The sequence below is a fragment of the Notolepis coatsorum genome (genome assembly GCF_963971535.1).
Source record: "Notolepis coatsorum genome assembly, chromosome: 3".
NCBI classification, from domain to species: Eukaryota; Metazoa; Chordata; class Actinopteri; order Aulopiformes; family Paralepididae; genus Notolepis; species Notolepis coatsorum.
The window spans coordinates 44,311,567-44,333,333 of record NC_140167.1 but is presented as its reverse complement, the minus strand read 5'-3'; the positions used below and the strand labels follow the sequence as shown (position 1 = coordinate 44,333,333).

Below are 21,767 nucleotides of genomic sequence, written 5' to 3'. Positions count from 1 at the left end.
CATATATATAGAATCCCACTCTTCCCCCAAATCTGTTCCTGTCATTTCTATACAAAGTAAAACCAGCTATAGCCATACTAGAGTTACAGATAGAGTCATCCAAATGCATTTCTGACACAGCAAGAATATGTATCTTATTAGCCTGTAAGAAGAGAGCCAGCTCATGTGTCTTATTCCTAAGACTACATATATTAATGTGGGCAAAGATTAAGCCTTTTGGTAAATTGCCCATATACATGATGTAGAAAATACCACACATATGTTATAAAAATACGTTAGAAACACCACAACAACCCAGGACACACATAAATGGTCATCAAACATCACTTGGAACGGGATGTTACTTTCAGTGAGGATAGTTACCATAGCAACCATAGTCGCGTGTATCGTCACAAGCCTGCGCCATTGTTTACTGCAGTAGAAACACGTTAGCGTCCAGCCTGTCCTATTATCTGTTCGTATGCACGCCTGGTGATACTAAATCCAAATTGAACTCAGGCATTTGAAAGATAATATGTATATATATAAATGTGCGAATTGGCTATAATAATGTCATTTATAAGCCTCCTATTCTATATTCTATAATAATATTTCAAATTGCATTGGTCCGGATGGGAGAATTCAGTACTGTATCTACAGAACCTTCCGTTTAATCATCTTCCCTTTATTAATTTCCTTAGATTTTTGTGTAGACATGATCTCAAGAAGGTACTGAACGAGATCAGTGGCAGTTTTTAATGTTTGGTCATTATTAGCATGGTGTTATTCACTGTCAAAGATGCAAAGAAAAATCATAATTCATATTCTCCTTTGTTTCATCACAATTTAAGCAAGCCTAGTAATAGACACAATATTTCTGACACTGTGAATACATTCCCTGAGGTCCGTAGATGTCCCTAGATACCAATAATATGCAAATGGCTTGTAGAAGTGGAGCAATATTCCATTTACCTAGGTATATATTTTAGGCAGATTTTCAGAAAATATTCCACGGGTGGAAGAGGTTAAGGCTGGCTGCGCAAATAGTTGCAGGTTGCCAATTGCATGAAACATAAACTTGACAGGCTGGCTTTACAACTTTAGATGCTTGAAACTTAGTTGCATTTGAGTTGCATAGCATAAGGCCCTCTGCGACGCACTTGAAACACTTGTTTGAAACTCAGCTGCAAAAGTTGCAAACATCTCAACTTTGTGTAAGTAAGGGATACAAATATTTAGTTATTCTATCATTCTATTTCTACATTCAGTGAGACTATTATGAACAGGTACATTGTCCTATCACGAGCTAGACTGTAGTTTTGAGAACAGGCCTATCAGAATCAAGTATCAGAGTGACTGGGTGGATCTTGAGTTTGAGGAAGACAAAGGACAATGGAGAATGCAGGAAAAAACTAAAAGAAGTTGACTTTAAGCTAATGCAAACCATGACAAATTAAACGGACATCAAAACGGACAGCTTTACCGAAGTGTTTGGAAGTTACTTTGTTATTTTAATGTGAGTTTTAAGTGACAGGGCGCATTGTGGCTGTGTGGATATCATGCTAGCAGCGGTAATGGCGGAATTTGTTTCGGAAAAGGACATGGACTGAGAGCAGAGGCTTCGTCAGTGCTGTGAGTTTCAAGGAGACTAATTACATTGCTGAAGAAAGAAGCAGACGTATATTACGGACGTTTTGATGACGTTTTAATAAGCTAAAGTTTAGTAACTACCGGTACATACTGTAATGTCCTCGGAAACGGATGACTCACAGAGGCTGTTATTTCTCACTTATGTCTTTATTCAACACTTAGGCATGGTTCTCTCACCTCCATAGCCATGAAGTGCTTTGAGAAGCTAGTGAAGGGCTACATCTGTTCCTCCCTCCCCATCAACCTGGACCCCCTGCAATTTGCATACCGCCCCAACAGGTCCATGGAGGACGCCATAGCCCATGTGCTGCACACAGCAGCATCACACCTGGACAAGAGGCAGGGGAACTATGTGAGAATGCTGTTCATCGACTACAGCTCAGCATTCAATACCATAGTCCCCTCCAAACTCATAGCCAAGCTCAGGGACCTGGGCTTGAACTATGACCTCTGCCAGTGGGTCTTGGACTTCCTGACGGGCAGACCCCAGGTGGTGAGAGCAGGCAACTGCACCTCCTCATCCATCACGCTCAACATAGGGGCCCCCCAGGGCTGTGTCCTGAGCCCCCTCCTCTACTCCCTGTACACACATGACTGCGTGGCACAGCGGAACAACAACACAATCATCAAATTTGCTGATGACACAGTAGTGGTGGGCCTGATCATTGCCAATGACGAGAGGGCCTACCTGGAAGAGGTAGAGAATCTGTCACAGTGGTGTCAGGAGAACTGCCTCTCCCTGAACGTCAGCAAAACAAAAGAGATGATTGTGGACTTCAGGAGGTCGGGGGTCAAGGACTACAACCCCCTCAGCATCGACGGGGCACCGGTTGAGAGAGTGAACAGTTTCAAGTACCTCGGAGCCCACATATCCGAGGACTTGACATGGACCACACACATTGACAGTGTTGTGAAGAAGGCACGACAACGCCTCTACTTCCTCAGGCGCCTAAGGAAGTTCCAAGACAGTCAGAAGATCCTTAAGAACTTCTACTCATGTACAATAGAGAGCATCCTGACTGGCAACATCACCTCCTGGTTTGGGAATAGCACTGCACAAGACCGTAGCAGACTACAAAGAGTGACACGTTCAGCCGAACGCACAATTGGAGGGGGGCTTCCCACCCTCCAGAACATTTACAACAAGCGGTGCAGGGGCAAGGCTAAGAGAATCATCAAGGACTCCAGCCACCCGAACAACTGCCTCTTTGAACTACTGTGGTCAGGCAAGCGATACCGGAGTCTTAAGGCGAGCACAGAAAGACTCAGAAGAAGCTTCTATCCCCAGGCCATCAGGCTGCTCAACGAACAATAAACACTATGCAACAACCATCAAATGCACACAGCACACACACCCACACGCACACACTCACTTAAACAAACAACACACTGCAGCACCCACTCTACACACTTTAGATCACCTAAACACACTTTACACTTTATATTTATTGGTAAAGGATTTGCACTACAACTCGTACACTTTACTGTAAATTGTACCTCATCCCATTTCTGCTCTGCACTATATAGCATTGTATATTAGTACATTGCATAGAATATTGTATATTGTATGGTAACTCAGTTACTTCTATTCTGCATCGAACATTGTACATATGTCTATACTGAACACTGTGACCTTTTGTACTTCTATTTTACATGCTATACTATTTTATTTCATACTATCTTGTCTAGCACAGTCTCTGGAGCGTAACAGTAAGAAGCATTTTGTATAAAAGTATTCTGTACTTCTGTATGACAACTATTAAAGAAACTTGAATCACCTCTGCTTGACATTAGTAGACACATCTCCATAACTTCCCATACACCAAGAGAGCGCACCCTCAGGTGTAACACCCTCTTATACCTTCCCACAGATCAGCCCCTGCCCCCTGCACCCTCCCCTCTACCAACTCCGGGCTCGCGCGACCAATAGCGTCGCCTGCCAGCCCCAGGTTGGTAGAGTGCAGAGTCAGGGGCAGGGGAACTATGTGAGAATGCTATTCATCGACTACAGCTCAGCATTCAATATCATAGTCCCCTCCAAACTCATAGCCAAGCTCAGGGACCTGGGCTTGAACTATGACCTCTGCCAGTGGGTCTTGGACTTCCTGACGGGCAGACCCCAGGTTGTGAGAGCAGGCAACTGCACCTCCTCATCCATCACTCTCAACATAGGGGCCCCCCAGGGCTGTGTCCTGAGTCCCCTCCTCTACTCCCTGTACACACATGACTGTGTGGCACAGCGGAACAACAACACAATAATCAAATTTGCTGACGACACAGTAGTGGTGGGCCTGATCTCTGCAAACGACGAGAGGGCCTAACTGGAGGAGGTTAAGGTTCTAGCGGGATGGTATCAAGAGAACAGCCTCTCCCTGAATGTCAGCAAAACAAAGGAGATGATTGTGGACTTTAGGAGGTCGGGGGTCAGGGACTACAGCCCCCTCAGCATCGACGGGGCACCGGTTGAGAGAGTGAACAGTTTTAAGTACCTCGGAGTCCACATATCCGAGGACTTGACATGGACCACACACATTGACAGTGTTATCAAGAAGGCACGACAACGCCTCTACTTCCTTAGGCGCTTAAGTAAGTTCAACGTGAGTCAGAAGATCCTCAAGAACTTCTACTCATGCACAATAGAGAGCATCCTGACTGGCAATATCACCTCCTGGTTTGGGAATAGCACTGCACAAGACCGCAGCAGACTACAAAGAGTGGCCCGTTCAGCCGAACGCACAATTGGAGGGGGGCTTCCCACTCTCCAAGGCATTTACAACAAGCGGTGCATGGGCAAGACTAAGAGAATAATCAAAGACTCCAGCCACCCAAAAAACTGCCTCTTTGAACTGCTGCGGTCAGGCAAGCGATACCGGAGTCTCATGGCAAGCACAGAGACTCAGAAGGAGCTTCTATCCCCAGGCCATCAGGATGCTCAATGAACAATGATTGAACAATGAACAATAACAAGCCATCAACACACCCACAGCACACACACACTCACTTTAAATAAACAACACACTGTAGCACCCACTTCACCACACTTTACACTTTTACACTTTACACTTTATATTTATATTATTGGTAAGAGAATTGCACATCTCCTCATTATTCCTTATTGCACCTCACCACCACATGGTGGCACCACAAGCTAAGCTATACCTCACCATTTTTGTACCAGATGTACATACTGTATATAGAGGTATACTGAACAATTGTTGTTTACACTTGTGTTTACTTGACTTCTTGACTTTCTATTTTTTACTTATTATACTTATTTATACTATCTTATTATTATCTAGCACACTCTCAGGAGAGAAACAGAAAGAAATCCCAGGGTCGCTACAATACTATACCGGCAAGTATAATGTTTCACATCAAGTATAGTTTTTGCGCCTTTATCGGCATGTGCAGTAATCTCCAGTGAGTGTGTTACTGCAGTCGTGGTAATTAACGCTCGGATAGTATCAATTACAGATGAAAGATAATCATGGAAAAGACTGAACTGTGTATTCATTTTGGATTGAAGAAGAGTGAGTGTTGCCTGTTGTCTGGACAGACGCAGGATTTGAGGGAGATAGGCTGTACCGTGCCAATAGCCGCACACACACACGCATACACATACAGACTGGAACACGCAAACAGACTGTCCACAATGGTGGAACGAAATTCCCACCAGTTAGGACAGCCGAAACCCGACCAATCTGTACCAAAGTACATATAATCTGACATTATTGACAACAAGCCATGTAATTTATCTAGCGAGAGCTGGTATTGTTGACCCAAGTGGCATGCTGCTAATACTTTGTGATTATGTCAAACTGAATAACAGTTTGCATTCTGATGGCAGAGGCAACCATGCAAGGTGCCAACCTGCTCATCGGGAGCAATTAGGGGTTAAGTGACTTGCTCAAGGACACTTCAACATGCTGCCCGGGAGGAGCGGGAATCGAACCCGGAACATCCGGATTACCAGACGACTGCTCTACCTCCTGAGCCACTGTCGGCCCTTAGTTGCTCCCTACTTGCCAGTGCTTCGTCTCATTGGGACAAACCACAGCCCGCCACTTTCAGTTTCACTGACCTCTGCCGATGCACTCTATGACCAGGTTTATACCAGCCTGCCACATCAAAGGGAAGTGGAGATGGAACATCCAGCTGGTCACCTTCATTCTAAATGCCTCTGAGGAGAGTCTGTTCTCCCTCATGACCGGTGCAGGATGGACCAGAGCAACTGATACAGTGTGGAGCTTGTGAAGAGTGAGATTCATGTCGAAGTGAATTTTTATCTCCATGGGACTGAAACTTTTGTCTGAATTTACTAAATTATGTTTTGGGAGAGGTAGGCTAACATTAACATAAGATAAATGACTACAGACTCGTCGCCCTGACCTCTGTGGTGATGAAGTCTTTTGAGCGCCTTCTGCTTACACACCTCAAAACAATAACAGACCCTCTCCTGGACCCCCTGCAGTTCACCTACAGAGCCAACAGGTCTGTAGACGATGCTGTCAACATGGCACTCCACTTTGTCCTCCAGCATCTGGACTCTGCAGGAACCTAAGCCAGGATCCTGTTTGTGGATTTCAGCTATGCGTTCAACACAGTCATCCCGGCCCTGCTACAGGACAAGCTCTCCCAGCTGAGCGTGCCTGACTCCACCTGCAGGTGGATCACAGACTTCCTGTCTGATAGGAAGCAGCGCGTGGGAAAACACACCTCAGACTCCCAGACCATCAGCACAGGTTCCCCCCAAGGCTGTGTTCTTTCCCCTCTTCGCTTCTCCCTCTATACCAACAGCTGCACCTCCAGTCACCAGTCCGTCAAGCTCCTGAAGTTTGCAGACGACACCACCCTCATTGGACTCATCTCTGGTGGGGATGAGTCCGACTACAGGTGGGAGATTCTGCTGACCTGGTGCAGCCAGAACAATCTGGAGCTCAACGCTCTCAAGACACTGGAGATGGTTGTGGATTACAGAAGGAACCCAGCCCCACTCAACCCCATCACCCTGTGTGACTCCCCAGTGGACACTGGAGTCCTTCCGCTTCTTGGGAACCATCATCTCCCATGACCTCAAGTGGGAGCTGAACATAATCTCCCTCATCAAGAAAGCAAAGCAGAGGATGTACTTCCTGCGGCAGCTGAAGAAATGTAACCTGCCAAAGACGATGATGGTGCACTTTTACAGAGCCATCATTGAGTCCGTCCTCACCTCCTCCATCACAGCATGGTATGCTGCAGCCACGGCCAAGGACAAAGGCAGGCTGCAGCGTGTCATCCACTCTGCTGAGAAGGTGATCGGCTGCCATCTCTCCAGGACCTGTACACCTCCAGAACTCTGAAGCGTGCAGGTAAGATTGTGGCCGACCCCTACCACCCCGGTCACAACCTGCTTGAGTCACTCCCCTCTGGCAGGAGGCTGCAGTCCATCAGGGCCAAAACCTCACGCCACAATAACAGTTTCTTCCCCTCTGCAGTGAGCCCAACAAGGCTCAGGACCCTCACTGACACCCCCACACTGTGTTACATTAACACACCCTACTGGACTATATACTTGCCCACTGTATTGTTACTTCATTCTAATTAGTGTATATAATTGTATAATTGACCACATCTGCCCAGTTGCACAGCCGTGGCCTATTCCTATTTTATTTGTACTTACAATTGTACTATATCTATTGTACTATATTTAATTTAGTTTATATCCCATATAATTGTATTCAACCTCTTATATACAGCCCTGGCCTATATTTTATTTCATAAATATATTATTCTATTGTGCTTAACTTAGCTCATATTTCATTTTATTTTACTTTATTGTATTATCCGTCTGTTAACACTTTGAGTGCCACTCACGAGATTTCTCGGGTTTTTTTATAGGTGGTTGCATGCCACTCACGAGATTTCTCGGAATTATTATTATTATTATTTTTTTGCGATCTGAAAAATTATTGCATCACCCGAGCCTACCCGAGTATAGCCGAGGGGCGCCGGCGATAACTGTGGAAAAAAGCGCCCCCTGTCGTCTCCCAGATGACATAAGTGATTTTGGAATGGACTCAATGAAAATGAATGGGGAAAGAAATCCGGTACTCCACATTTTCCAATTCACTGATCCAGCCGGGGTTACTAGAGTTCATTCTGGAGCCTCAGATCCCCGCGGATCATGGAGTTCTACTGTATCGCGTTGGATCCATACACGTATCGATTTTTTCGAATGGTGATCAGGAATTGGAATATACCAGTTGGATACCATCTGATGTCAGGTAAGGACTCTATGTTATCAGTGGTAGGATAATCAGAGTAAGTTTGATGAAGTTATAAGCTGTTTTGTGAAATGTCTTCTTTCGGTTTCACTGTAAAAGTCCGTGAGGAAATCAACGGAGCGATTATCAGTGCGCGGCCGTAATGTGCGTGCGTGCACGTATAATATTGATCATCTAGCGTTTATTTGAAAACGATTCATAAAAAGGCCGACGAATATCAACGTTGTGGAATATTCCACTAAAAGACGATTTTCATAGAATGCTCCAGAATGAGCTGTTTTTTATATCAAAACGGGGGCTTTTCTAACTGCTCTGAAACGGCAACGACGCGATAAAAAAACAATCTGCCTTCACAGCACTGACTGGAAAATAGTCTTTGATAATGCGATGGGCAGATTAGACACATAGCCATAATTTAAAACATAGATTAGGCGATATTAACGTTAACATTGGCGCCGATGGTGGCATTCAAGCGGTAAAACGGAAAACCAGGCGTGGCGCTGAAAGTGTTAATGTCTGTCCGCTAATGTCGCACCAGTAACGTCCAAAGCAAATTCCTTGTATGTGAAAAGTATACTTGGCAAATGGCAATAAAGACCTTTCTGATTCTGATTAGCAATGTATGTTATGTTCTACAGTGTTTCTGCTGCTTAGCCATTTGGTATATTTGACCTACTTATCACCCTATGCTTATAGTTAAAGGTGCTATAGATACAAATATTGACAAAACCATACTTGGTCATTTACTGTACATTGGAGGGGGTTGATATAGCTATAAACCTGCATTCCTTCGAATATATCATTAATCAATTAAACTTATATTGAAATACACTATATAGCCTATACACCAACACTGAAATGACAGTGGATAAATAAATAAGAACTAAAGCTAATCGGTGGAAATAGACTGCATTAATATTCCATAACAAGTCTTGTGTGCGCCTACGAATGAACAGTAGCCTAATTATGGAATAATAAGCCATACTGCGTTCATTCATTCTATACGCCCGCTGTAGGCTATATATATTATGTCATTCATTCATTCATATACAGTACTGCGCGCGTGTGTGTGTGTGTCTGTGTGTGCACGCGCGCTGCGGCAGGTGTGTACCGCGAGCTGTATATGATGCCAATACATTAATCTAATCTAGTTTTGATGGGCGCAAGCGTGATTATGAAACCTAGCCGCATTTCTCGGAGACGCTCTCTGATTGGCACTGACTGACGCTAGGTTTCGTAATCACGCGGCTCGCAAAGCACTTCCGCCATTCCATTTCACACAGCTGCGTCACCAGTTGCCTTATAAGGAGCTATGGAGGTGGTGTTTTGTATGCAAATGAGCTGAACAGGAACGCGCTTTGGAGTTTACGACAGAATGCCATTCTCCAAGCAGATATCAGATCATATCATTTCGGCGACCGTTTCAGCCACTTAAGACATATCTCCAGCACGTTCAGGACTCAGAGTGTACTTGTCATAGATTATGTCTCAGTGGTTCCAAGATAAGTCTTCCAGAATATATCTTTGAAAAATTTTCGGGAATGAGACCCAATGTTGATGGTTTTGTTGAACATTTGTATTTCACAGGAGAGAAACTGTATTCAAAGAAAGCTATTAAAATACCGGTAGTCTTTGAATCTAAATATACTTTCTTTGTGTTGATTTTACATTAATTCCATGATTTTAAATATTTGTTACAAGCTTCGGTCTTAAGTAGAAAAATGCTATTTTAATTAATCTAGATTAATTACAGAAAATTGTGAGATTAATTAGTTCATTTTTTTTTATCTATTGACAGCTATATATATATATATATAGAAAGGATGGTTAGAAAGGTGCAGAATAAAATTATTGCGTTTCCCCCAAAATAATGATTGATTAAGTTAATGATTTTATCATTAAAAAAAAACTTGTGGGTCCAAAATGAATGTTGTTGTTTACATGTTGCAGGTATGTACTCCCTACTTGTTCCCCATTTCCCCACATGGAATGCACCTGATTGGAAAAATTACATGCTGGTACTCTAGTGTGATATCTAGTGGCTGAATGTTATCTATAAGCAGTGTTTCTCAACTGGTGGGTCGCGACCCAAAAGTGGGTCGCGGGGTCATTTTGATTGGGTCGCGGATGTGTGTGTGTTTTTATTTTTTTTTTATATATATATAATTTTTTTTTGCTACCTATCTTTGTGGAAGTGGCTTAAAGCAGAGGAACAGATTGGACATTGAGCATGACCTCAGAGTTGCTTTGTCTACCATCACCCCAGACTTTGAGACTCTCGTCAGGAGCAAACAACATCCCCAGTCAGGCACGTGCACACATAGAGGTCAAGGGGTGCCTGAGCGCGTGTTGCTTTTTAACAGCGGAGCAGTGCAAGAATGTGACAATTTGACCATGTGACCGCGGCGTGTCGCAGCCAATCAGGGAAAACGCGGAAGCAAAAGCAGCACTGCTCCGCTGTTATTAAGCAATAGGCTGCCTGAGCACCTGCCTTTTTGAGCATCATCAAAAAAGTGCCCTTTTTATTAAAAAAATTAAAAAAATATTATTATTATTTTTATTTTTTACCGTTACACAGCGCTCCACATTGCTTTCAGTTTAGCTGGTCGTTCATACTAATACACATTGGCCGTATTAGGGGGTGGGAAACTGATGGGTGGGGATCGGGCGTTGTGGACAGCGACTCCTACAGGTCGGTTGGTGCGCCTGCGCAGTAGAATCAGGAAGTGTCGGGGGCAGCGTGAGCCTCCCACGCGTTACTCCTCGCCACTGAGAGATCGAGCTGCGCAGGTGAAAAGATGCGACTGCTGTTACCTCAAGTACCGGAGGGGACTTGTGCTATGTATGACTTAGTCCACATTGCAGCCGGCTTGTGGGAGGCAAGAAACAGCGTTCGTGACAGGGGAGGGTTGAATTGGATGAAAGAAATTGGGATGGGAGAAAATATAGAAAATGGGAGAAAAAGTGGATAAAAAAAACAAAAACAAAAAACACATATAGACTGCTCTTCCAACTGAAAAATTTCAGGATAGAATCAAAATATTAGGTAAAGAGAGAGAGATGCCCCATATTCCATTGCAGTTTGCACGGCCTCCTCAGCGTGCCTCTCCGCGGACCTGTATATTTTATGCATAGCGTGGGTGGTGATGATGATGATGATAGAAACCGCTGTGGCGCATACAGTTAAATGCTGGTATTACACTCATTGAGGGACACGAATAAGTCAAGTCCGATGGGATTTGGGAATCTCAAATACAAATCGGGATTGGAATAAAAAATGCATTTATATTAAACAATACAGAATATACAGCACTTCTTGGGGTCTGTAGGGTAAGCACTTATTCCCTCCCCCCTGAACATTTATGGAGATGTATGGGCCTTTTAAGTCAGTGATAAAAGTGTCTTTCAAGGATAAGTGAGCTCCTGCACTGATTATTATAGTTCAATATTCAATATTTGATCACCAAAACCCCCAAAAAAACATAAAAAGGGGGCCCCCCGCCCGAAAAGGGCCCTTAAAAATCGCGCGTGCGCGCTCGGTTAATGTATACACACAAGTGTAGTGCCCTTTTCAGCCTTTGAGCACCTGCCCCTCTAAAGTCCTGTGCACGTCCCTGTCCCCAGTTATCCCATTAGTTCCCTGGGACACTCAAAAAGGCCATTTATAAGATAGTTCCCCTTTAAGCTAAGAAGTCTGCTAAGAAGGATATATTATTTATTATTTATTATTATTATTATTATTATTATTATTTTATTTCATTGTGTTTTTAGCCCTAGTTGCACTTTTGTTGCAACCCCAGTTATCCCATTAGTTCCCCCAAACTTAGGTCTGTTATGTTAAGCTAAGAAATCTGCTAAGAAGCATATATTATTTATTATTATTTTATTTCATTGGGTTTTTAGCCCTAGTTGCACTTTGAGTTTATTTCATGTTTTTAACAATGCATGAAAGATTGTGTATTACTGCAAAAAAAAAATTTAAATCATAGTGGTTAAGAAATTTGGGTCGCGACTTAATGACTAAGGAAAATGTTGGGTCCCGAGGCTAGACCAGTTGAGAACCACTGATCTATAGGACCTTTAAATCTCACAAGACATATCTGACATATTTTTTTCTTTTTAGTATTCAGTATTACTTACATAGGCTACTGTCCTGCATTTGGATTATATGTATTTGGTCACCCTAGCCAGCCTACAGGATGTCCATGAGCAAGCTGCAATTATGTGGAATAAGTATGTAATCAAGTCACCATAAAACCTCGCTTGACAACCACCTGGTGTCAGTGAAAATGAGCCTGCAAGCTAACTTTATGCTAGCAAGCCTTTCTGTCAATAGTGTTGCCTATGGTTGACACACAGTAAATATGACCTGACATTGTGTTTGACAACAAGGCTAGCTGGGTGTCAGTGAAAATGAGCCTGCAAGCTAACTTTATGCTAGCAAGCCTTTCTGTCAATAGTGTTGCCTATGGTTGACACACAGTAAATATGACCTGACATTGTGTTTGACAAGAAGGCTAGCTGGGTGTCAGTGAAAATGAGCCTGCAAGCTAACTTTATGCTAGCAAGCCTTTCTGTCAATAGTGTTGCCTATGGTTGACACACAGTAAATATGACTTGACATTGTGTTTGACAACAAGGCTAGCTTGCTAGCCAGACATCTCACTGTTCCCAAATCAATCACTTTTACACTGACAAAATTAAAATGATCCATATGCTTTATTTTACTAGAGCCCTATTGTTTACCCAAGTGGCATGCTGCCAATGTTGGTTTGCCTAAATACTTAAATACTGCCTCTCCAAACACTGGAGTGCGTTGCTAGCTCAATCTTGCTGAAAGATTCAGATATTTGTCAGTGGATGAAAACAGATGCAAATCGTTAGACAGTTACCGTACATTGCAATGTTGTGACAGTGTGTCCTCCTTACTGTCAAAAAGGAATGCTTTCAGTGATCTTTTATTACTGGGTATAAAGTACTGAAGCTGCTCCATAGATAGCTATCAATGCACTAATGTTGATACGCTAGAGGAAAAAACATAAGCTACGAAAGTGTGGATGAAAGACTGGCTACCGGTCATTAGTTTGACATCCTCACAGGCATTGGAGAGGTTTGAAAGCGTTGCCGCTCAGTGCGCTGCAGAGGGCTTTGCACTATGTGACTACGTCTCTAAAGATGATTATCAGCACAGCCAACCTGCTGATATGCAGAAGCCCGCAGAACCAAACAGTTCCAGACGGTCAAAAGCGGCTGTGGGAATTCAATATCCAATTGTCTGGATGGCATGGCAGATCAGTTTCCGTTGATGCGCTCTACCTTGAGGGTTCAATAAGATGGGCGCTTATTGCACGGGGAGAGATGGGATTCCACTAACCGAGTTTGATCGCTTACCTCGATCACATCCTCACAAATAATCATTAGAACGGAGGGGATGAATTAAGTCTTTCCCACCTCCGTCTATTGTCTTAGAGATATTGATTTTGGAGATAAATAATGAGAGGGGAACGAGGGAAGAGTATGGTGCTCTTAGCATGTGAACGCTGGACCGTGTGTGGAAGGTGGTTGGCACAGAAACCTCAGGAATGGAACCTCCTGGGGACAATATGTTCTTATGTTTGAGATGGTGGATTGTGGAGGAAAAAAAACACATACAACTCATGTCTGCTTATGATTCATCCCTCGTCTCTAGACCCGGAGACACACTTGCATGCCTTTGAAGCCAACAGCCTGTGAAGGGAAATATCTCATCTTTATAAAACGTGGCCTCGATCTTTGAATGGAGCGCACGTGTATACGTGCCTTGTATACACACACACACACGTACACATGTACGCATGTACGCACGCACACACGCACACACACACACTTCTCGACACTCACTTTAATCTTGGCCAGGAGAGCGTCTATGGAGGTGGCCAGTTCCTGGACCCGTTTAGCCATCTCCTGCTTGCCCTCCTTCAGCCCGCTGACCACCTGGTTGAACCTCTCCATCCGTGTCTTCAGGTTACGCACCTTCACCATGCCGTCAATGCTGCGGAAGGGACAGACATACAGCATGCGTGAGAGAGGACTGGACATACTGGAGGAGACAGTGGTAGGGGAGGAGGAGGGTGGATAGAAAAGCACTATATATATATATTAAGGCTGTCAAAGTTAACTGTCTATATGAATTGAAAATGGGGGACCCTGATGGAAACAAGACAAACGTCTTTCTCAGGTCTGCATCCCCTTAACAATTGTGTGTATTGAGCCGTACTGTATTGTACCCATTCTGCAATCTGTTAAATAAAGTTTTCATTCATTCATTCAATGCGTCATTAATGCGTTAACGCACAATCCTGTTAACGCCACTATTCTTTTTAACGCACGATTAACGTTTTAGAAAAAAATATATAGAATAATATATTTGTTTTTACTAGACTTCACTCAGGTGTATTATTGATACTCTCATTGATACTATGTTTGTTTCTGACTCAAAGTGTGTGTGTGTGTGGGGGGGGGGGGGGGAGTCCTAAATGTGTGAATGTAACAAGTTCCTAACATTTCTTTCCCCTATTATTTCATCATTTCTGTTTTGAATTTGATGCAAATTTGCAATGCATAAGGGTCATCCTTTTGGGAACATGGGCATACTGTGACTAGGGATGTACTAATATTATAAAATATGTAAAAAGATTTCCACTGCTAATACTGATTTTGCTGATATCGACAACTGCGGCTCAGATTTGGACATTTAATGTGAGAAGTTGCAGGCTTTCAGTCGTATGCATTCAGCACACACACGAGGGTGACCCCTCTGCACAAAAAGGGCAGCAAATTAGACCCAGGCAACTACCGCCCTGTTTCTATTCTCACCTCCATCTCGAAAGTCATGGAAAAAATAGTCTACGAACAGGTCGAAAAGTACCTAGCGGAAAAAAATCTAATCTACGAATTCCAATCTGGCTTCAGAACATCCCACTCCACTGACACATGCCTTCTCTATTTGAATGACCACATCAAACAAGAGGTGGACGCAGGCAAATACTGCGGCATGGTCATGCTGGACCTACAAAAGGCCTTTGACACGGTCAATCACTCCATTCTGATTGACAAGCTAAAAGCAATTGGTTTTGATAGTCTATCAGTGAGCTGGATGCAATCCTACCTTGAGGGGAGGGAACAGATGGTGGAGGTAAACGGTACCCTATCCCCCCCCCTCACAGTGAGCTGTGGTGTTCCACAAGGAAGCATACTAGGACCGCTACTGTTCCTAATTTATGCAAATGACATGTCGTCAGCTTGTGACTGCAACTTGTTCCTGTTTGCGGACGACTCAGCCCTGCTGGTCTCTGACAAGAACAAGTTACAGGTTGAAAAAACCCTCAGCTCGGAACTAGGCAGAATCTGCATATGGCTCGCTGATAACAAACTATCATTACACATGGGCAAAACAGAGTCCATTCTCTTCGGTTCAAATAACAAACTCAGCAAGACCGACGGCTTCTCAGTTACAGTGGGTGACAATATTGTCACAAGGAAAGATGAAATTACCTACCTGGGGTCCATCCTAGAGGCTAATCTCTCCTGTGACAAAATGGCATCCAATGTAATAAAAAAAGTCAACCAACGAACTCGATTCTTGTACCGGATCTCCTCTCTGGTAAACAAGAACACCCTGAAGACTCTGGCAGGAGCACTCATTCAGGGGTACTACGACTATGCTTGCACCTCATGGTACCAAAGCACCTCAAAGGCGCTAAAAACAAAATTACAAACATCTCAAAACAAACTGGTCAGACTACTGCTTGACCTTACTCCTAGAACCCACCTCACCCCTGCCCACTTCGACAACCTAGGATGGCTTAGAGTAGACGACAGAGTACAACAACTTGCAATGGGCCTGGTCTACAAGATACACTACACGACCAAGGTACCCATGTACATGTCAAAATACTTCCCAAAGGTCAGTGAATACCACGATCACAACACCAGAGGGAGCTCCACAAATCATGTCAAACCCAGATTCGGCTCAAATAAGGGACTAAACACGTTTCGCAATTATGCCACATCAATGTGGAACGCCCTACCCAAAGCTGTAAAGGAATGTGGATCACTACCCACTTTCAAAACCTCTCTCAAGGGACACCTACGGGAGACTGCAATTCAACACTGGCCCCTGTAAATATCCTAACCCAATCATTCCAACCCCCTCCAATGTACAGTCATTTACCTAGTATGGTTTTGTCAATAGTTCAATGTACAATTGTGTTTGTTTGTACAGTGTCTCCTCCCCCCCCCCCTCAATGTACAGTGTTACTTGTTTATACAGTATGCCCCCCGCCCCCCCCCCCCCCCCAACCACCTCCAATGTAAATTACCCAGTATGGTTGTCAATATCCCAATGTACCCAACCCCCCCCACCCAACCTCCAATGTACAGTTTCTACGTCAAATGTATATACTCCCTTTTCTTGACTCCTTCTGTATCACAAACAGTACTGTATTTGCAAATCTGGTATGTCATAAATGTATAGATGTAGCAGTACTGACTATCTGTATGTCATGTATGTCATATATGTCTATATGAATTGAAAATGGGGGACCCTGATGGAAACAAGACAAACGTCTTTCTCAGGTCTGCATCCCCTTAACAATTGTATGTATTGAGCCGTACTGTATTGTACCCATTCTGCAATCTGTTAAATAAAGTTTTCATTCATTCATTCACACACACACACACACTGGATTGAATTAAATCGCAAATTGCAACCGTTGCTTCAATCATCTGGGAGGATGCATCCACCAGAGTCCTATTTTCAAAGGCAAACGCGATAACAGCAGGACACACACTCTTTTCCAAAGCAATACAGCAGGACGCGTTTGGACCGATGAGCTCCTCCAGATCGATTTAAAACTCTAAATACCCAACATGGAGAAGCCATCAAAAACCCCCATGTGTGGATCTGAGAGTAAACAGAAAGCAGCAGCACAGAGAGAGAGAGAGAGAGAGAGAGAGAGAGAGAGAGAGAGAGAGAGATATTGCAAATATACAGACGTGTGTGTGTGTTTGTGTATGAGAGAGAGAGAAAGAGAGATAAAGAGAGACAGAGACTGAGAAAGAGGGATAGAGACAGAGACAGGTGGCAAAGGGATAGAAAGAGAGTGCGAGAGGAAATAGAGAGACTGAGAAGGAGGGATAGAGACAGAGAGAAGACAACGAAATAGAAAGAGAAGAGAGGAGAGAGAGGAGATATAAAGATATACGCAGGGGTGTAAAAAGTACCCAGAAATTATACTTAAGTGAAAGTATGGGTACCGTCTCAAAATCTGACTCAAGTAAAAGTCAAAGTATCTGGCTAAAAACACACTTGAGTAAAAGTAAAAAAGTCCTACTTTTAAATGTACTTGCTGTACACCATATTTACAAATGACATGCCTCTTGTCCTAAATAAGTCCTATATTTCTATGTATGCAGATGATTCAACGATTTACACATCAGCCTCAACAGCCAATTAATTAAATACGGTCCTAAAGGCAGAGTTGCAATCAGTGATGGAATGGATAAAGAATAACAAACTACCGTACTTTTCGCACTATAAGCCGCACCTGACTATAAGCCGCAGCAGCTAAATTGAATGATGTGTACATATATAAGCCGCACTGGACTATAAGCCGCAGGTGTTTTAATGTTTAATTACCATATGTAATTAGCATTGGGACACAATACTGTCGGACAAATAACAAGAATTAACTCATTTACAAGTTGTATTAAGTTTAGCAAATAAGGGAACAGATAAATAACATTTCAATGCAGTCAAAAAAGCAATATTTAGATTTTTACATTTTCGGGTTTGGTCACGTCGAGTCACATATAAGCCGCACCGTTATATAAGCCGCAGGGTTGAAAAATGGGGGGAAAAGCCGCGGCTTATAGTCCAAAAAGTACGGTAGTTCTAAACATATCAAAGACAAGTAGCATCATTTTCGGTTCAAACCATACTCTAAGAACGAACCCAGTCTTGAAACTTTTGATAAGTGATGTGGTAATTAATCAAGTCCAGGAGACTAAACTCCTAGGGGTAACATTAGACAGTAAATTGTCATGGTCACACCATATAAACAATATAGTAGTGAAAATGGGAAGAGGGATTTCTGTTGTTAAAAGATGTGCTCATTTGTTACCACTAAATTCTATCAAACAGGTAATTCAAGCTCTGGTTTTGTCAAATCTTGACTATTGTCCTGCAGTATGGTCGAATGTAACGACGAATAAACTGAAAAAATTACAAATGGTACAAAACAAAGCAGCACGTATAGCGTTTCGCTGTGAGTACAGAACTAATGTTGCAGCGATGCACAGTTGTTTAACTTGGTTACTTGTCAAACATAAATTACTCTGCTCACTCCTTGTATTCACTAGGAATATTCTTGTTACAAAGATCCCCTCAATTTTATATAACAATTTATCAATAAGTCTTGACAGACACAACCATTCCACCAGACATGCTTCTGCACGAGGTTTTACACTTCCAAAAGTGAGGTCGAATGCAATGAAGCGAACTGTCATGTTCCGTGGTATGCAGGAATGGAACTCTCTTCCCAGACATGTTAAGCAGGAGAATAGGAAATGTCGTTTCAAAATCGTGGTAAAACAACATTTTCAACCAAAGAAATTGACATTCCCTAATAGATAGTGTGTACGTAAATGAAAATGTATGTGTCTGATAAAGAGATAGGTATATATGGATGAAAAGGCATGTGTCTGATAGGGATATATTATTAAAATATTGTATAATTGGCTGATATGAACATAGATAATGTATGTAAAAGCTAAATAGTATATTATGCTGTATTGTATTATGAATTAATTATGAGTAGGTATTATTGTATTGTATTATGAATTCATTCATAAGGAGTATATATTTTTATATTGTATTATGAATTTGATTAGGGTTTTTATTGTTGTTTTAATTGTCTGTATGACATGTAAATGTTGTGTGTATAAGGGTTTTATTGTTGTTTTAATTGTCTGTATGACATGTAAATGTTATGAGTGTATAAGGGTTTTTATTGTTGTTTTAATTGTCTGTATGACATGTAAATGTTGTGAGTGTATAAGTCTGTAACTGTATTTTATGTGTTATGGACCCCAGGAAGAATAGCCCCAGCAATGCTGTGGCTAATGGGGATCCAAATAAACTTAAACTTAAACTTAAGTACTAAAAAGTAAAAGTAATTTTTTTTTAAAGGGATAGACCAGGGGTCTCAAACTCATTCCATCGTGGGCCAAGTTTTCATTTTAACTACACATTGCACCAGGTGAGTTAGTTGAAGAGGTGAGCCAATTAGTGAAATCATCAGCGGTGTTTAAAGGCTGGAATGAAACCAAGCATACACTCTGCCCACAATGGAATGTGTCCTGCGATAGACAATGCTGAAATGAAAGAACAGAGGACACCTTTTTTGCATTAAAATTATTTAATGCACTTCTCCATTGAAGGTAAACTAACATGGACGGCATCACAGCCTGAATAATATCACAATATTAAAAACAGAATGGTGTATCCTGAATAATATCACAATATTAACCACAGCATACTGGATTATCCTGAATAATATCACAATATTAAAGGCAGAATACTGAAGTACCCTGAATAATATCACAATATTAAAGACAGAATACTGGAGTACCCTGAATAATATCACAATATTAAAGACAGAATACTGGAGTACCCTGAATAATATCACAATATTAACCACAGCATAATGCGGATCTGACTGTCTATTCTTCTGATAGCAGGTGTTTAATCAAAGATCCCCGCTTTCTAGTGTTGCACAATGACCAATCAGCATAGGTATGGGCGGGTTCATTTTCCATTGATGGGGATTTGATTGGCTGTTTACCTGCGGTCGCAGGATTAATAACGTTAACGTTAGTTCGGCCAGTTAAACAATTAAAATATACTAATTAAAATGGTTGGACCTGTGAGATTTGTACTTTGTAGGTCTGCATTTTAAATGTAAGGAGTAAAAAGTATGGTTTTTTTTTCTCTGAAATGTAATAGAGTAAAAGTACAAAGTATACAAACCTAATAATACTAGAGTAAAGTACAAATCCCCCAAAACAGTACTTAAGTATTGTAACGAAGTACAATTACTCAAGTACTTTACACCCCTGGATATACGATATAGAAAGTAAAAGAAAGAAAAAGAAAGAAAGAGGAGACAGAGAGAAATAAGACAAAGAGTAAAGAAGACAGACATGTGAGAGAGTCTGAGAGGGTAGAGAGAGAAAATGAGAGGATAGAGAGAGAGCGAGTCTGAGAGGATAGAGAGAGAGCGAGTCTGAGAGGATAGAGAGACAGAGGATATAGAGAGAAACTGAGAGGATAGAGAGAGTCTGAGAGAATAGAGAGAGAGTCTGAGAGGATATATAGTCTGAGAGGATAGAGAGAGAGTCTGAGAGGATAGAGAGAGAAACTGAGGATAGAGAGAGACAAAGAGAAACTGAGAGGAAAGAGAGAGAGAGAGACAGAGAAACAGAGGAAAGAGAGAGACAGAGAGAGAGACTGAGAGAGATAGACTGAGATGATAGAGACTTTTAATATTCTTTATTAAAACATCTAAACTAAATAAATGCATCTTCATGAAACCAACTCACTCTCTCTCTCTCTCTCTCTCTCTCTCTCTCTCTCTCTCTCTCTCTCTCTCTCTCTCTCTCTCTCTCTCTCTCTCTCTCTCTCTCTCTCTCTCTCTCACTCACACACACTTGCTCGCTCAAATGCACACGCACACACCCACAGTACATCTTAATATATCCCAACATTTATCTTCAGCATGCATAGACACAATTGACAGTCAAATGCATATGCTCAGCCCGCCTCCCCAACAGTACATATTGCATTCCCCAGTCCCCATGCATTCTTAAAAGCAACAACATCATGTCTCAGAGAGAAATACATGAACTCCAGAGAGAGAGACTGAGAGGATAGAGAGAAACTGAGAGATAGACAGAGAGAGAGCGATACAGAGACATAGAGAGAGATAAAGAGACAGACTGAAATGATAGAGAGAGAGAGAGAGAGAGAGAGAGAGAGAGAGAGAGAGAGAGAGAGAGAGAGAGAGAGAGAGAGAGAGAGAGAGAGAGAGAGAGAGAGAGAGAGAGAGAGAGAGAGAGACGGAGCTCACCGAGGTTTATGCTTCCTCTTACAGAGCCACATGCGGACTGTCTTCTGAATCTTCACGCAGGCCAAGGCTCTGTAGCTCATCTTGTTCCTCACTGTGGGACAAACAAATTGAAATTCCCACATAATGTCACAACATGACAAATGACTCATTTGACATGCATGCATGCACGCACACACACGCATCCTTATCCTAACCATAACCTAACCTAATCTTTGTGGGGTCCGGCTAATAAACAAATACAAATAAACAGCGACAGAAAATGAATACATCTTGTTTTCAATATCACTTGTGGGTTTATTTGATCCCCACACGAGTAGGAAAACAATGACTCACACATGCCTACGTGTATACAAACACACACAAAATACAGATCAACAATGCCTATGCATTTCAGGCCACATCAGAGTTAGACATATCTGTTAAAAGCCAATTATAAATTATGAATAATCCAGAAATACATGTTAGATGGTTGTGCTCAGATGAAAGAATATCTATAAATGATTGTCAGCATTTATGACATATTTTTCTGTTTGACTTTAACTCACTTTAATAACCGACGTTATGCTGCTACTGATATGACCTTGTTGACAGAGCAAAGCAACTCTCCAAATGGATCCATTAGAACCTTCTCTAAGAGTGGACTGAAACCCTTGTCAAAGTCTTTGAGGGCTGTTCTCACAACTTCTGTTTGCAGAACCATAAT

At 42.3% G+C, this 21,767-nt stretch overlaps 1 protein-coding gene across 1 annotated transcript in view; it reads right to left on the bottom strand.

The window, feature by feature from the left end:
- myo6b (myosin VIb) overlaps positions 1–21,767 on the bottom strand; it is a 145,018-nt gene that overhangs the window by 41,929 nt on the left and 81,322 nt on the right. Inside the window, exons 24-25 of the mRNA XM_084310909.1 lie at positions 21,065–21,155; positions 13,776–13,926 (exon numbers count right to left, since the gene is read on the bottom strand). Of these exons, the coding sequence (XP_084167035.1) occupies positions 13,776–13,926; positions 21,065–21,155 (242 nt within the window). The remainder of the gene's footprint in view (positions 1–13,775; positions 13,927–21,064; positions 21,156–21,767) is intronic.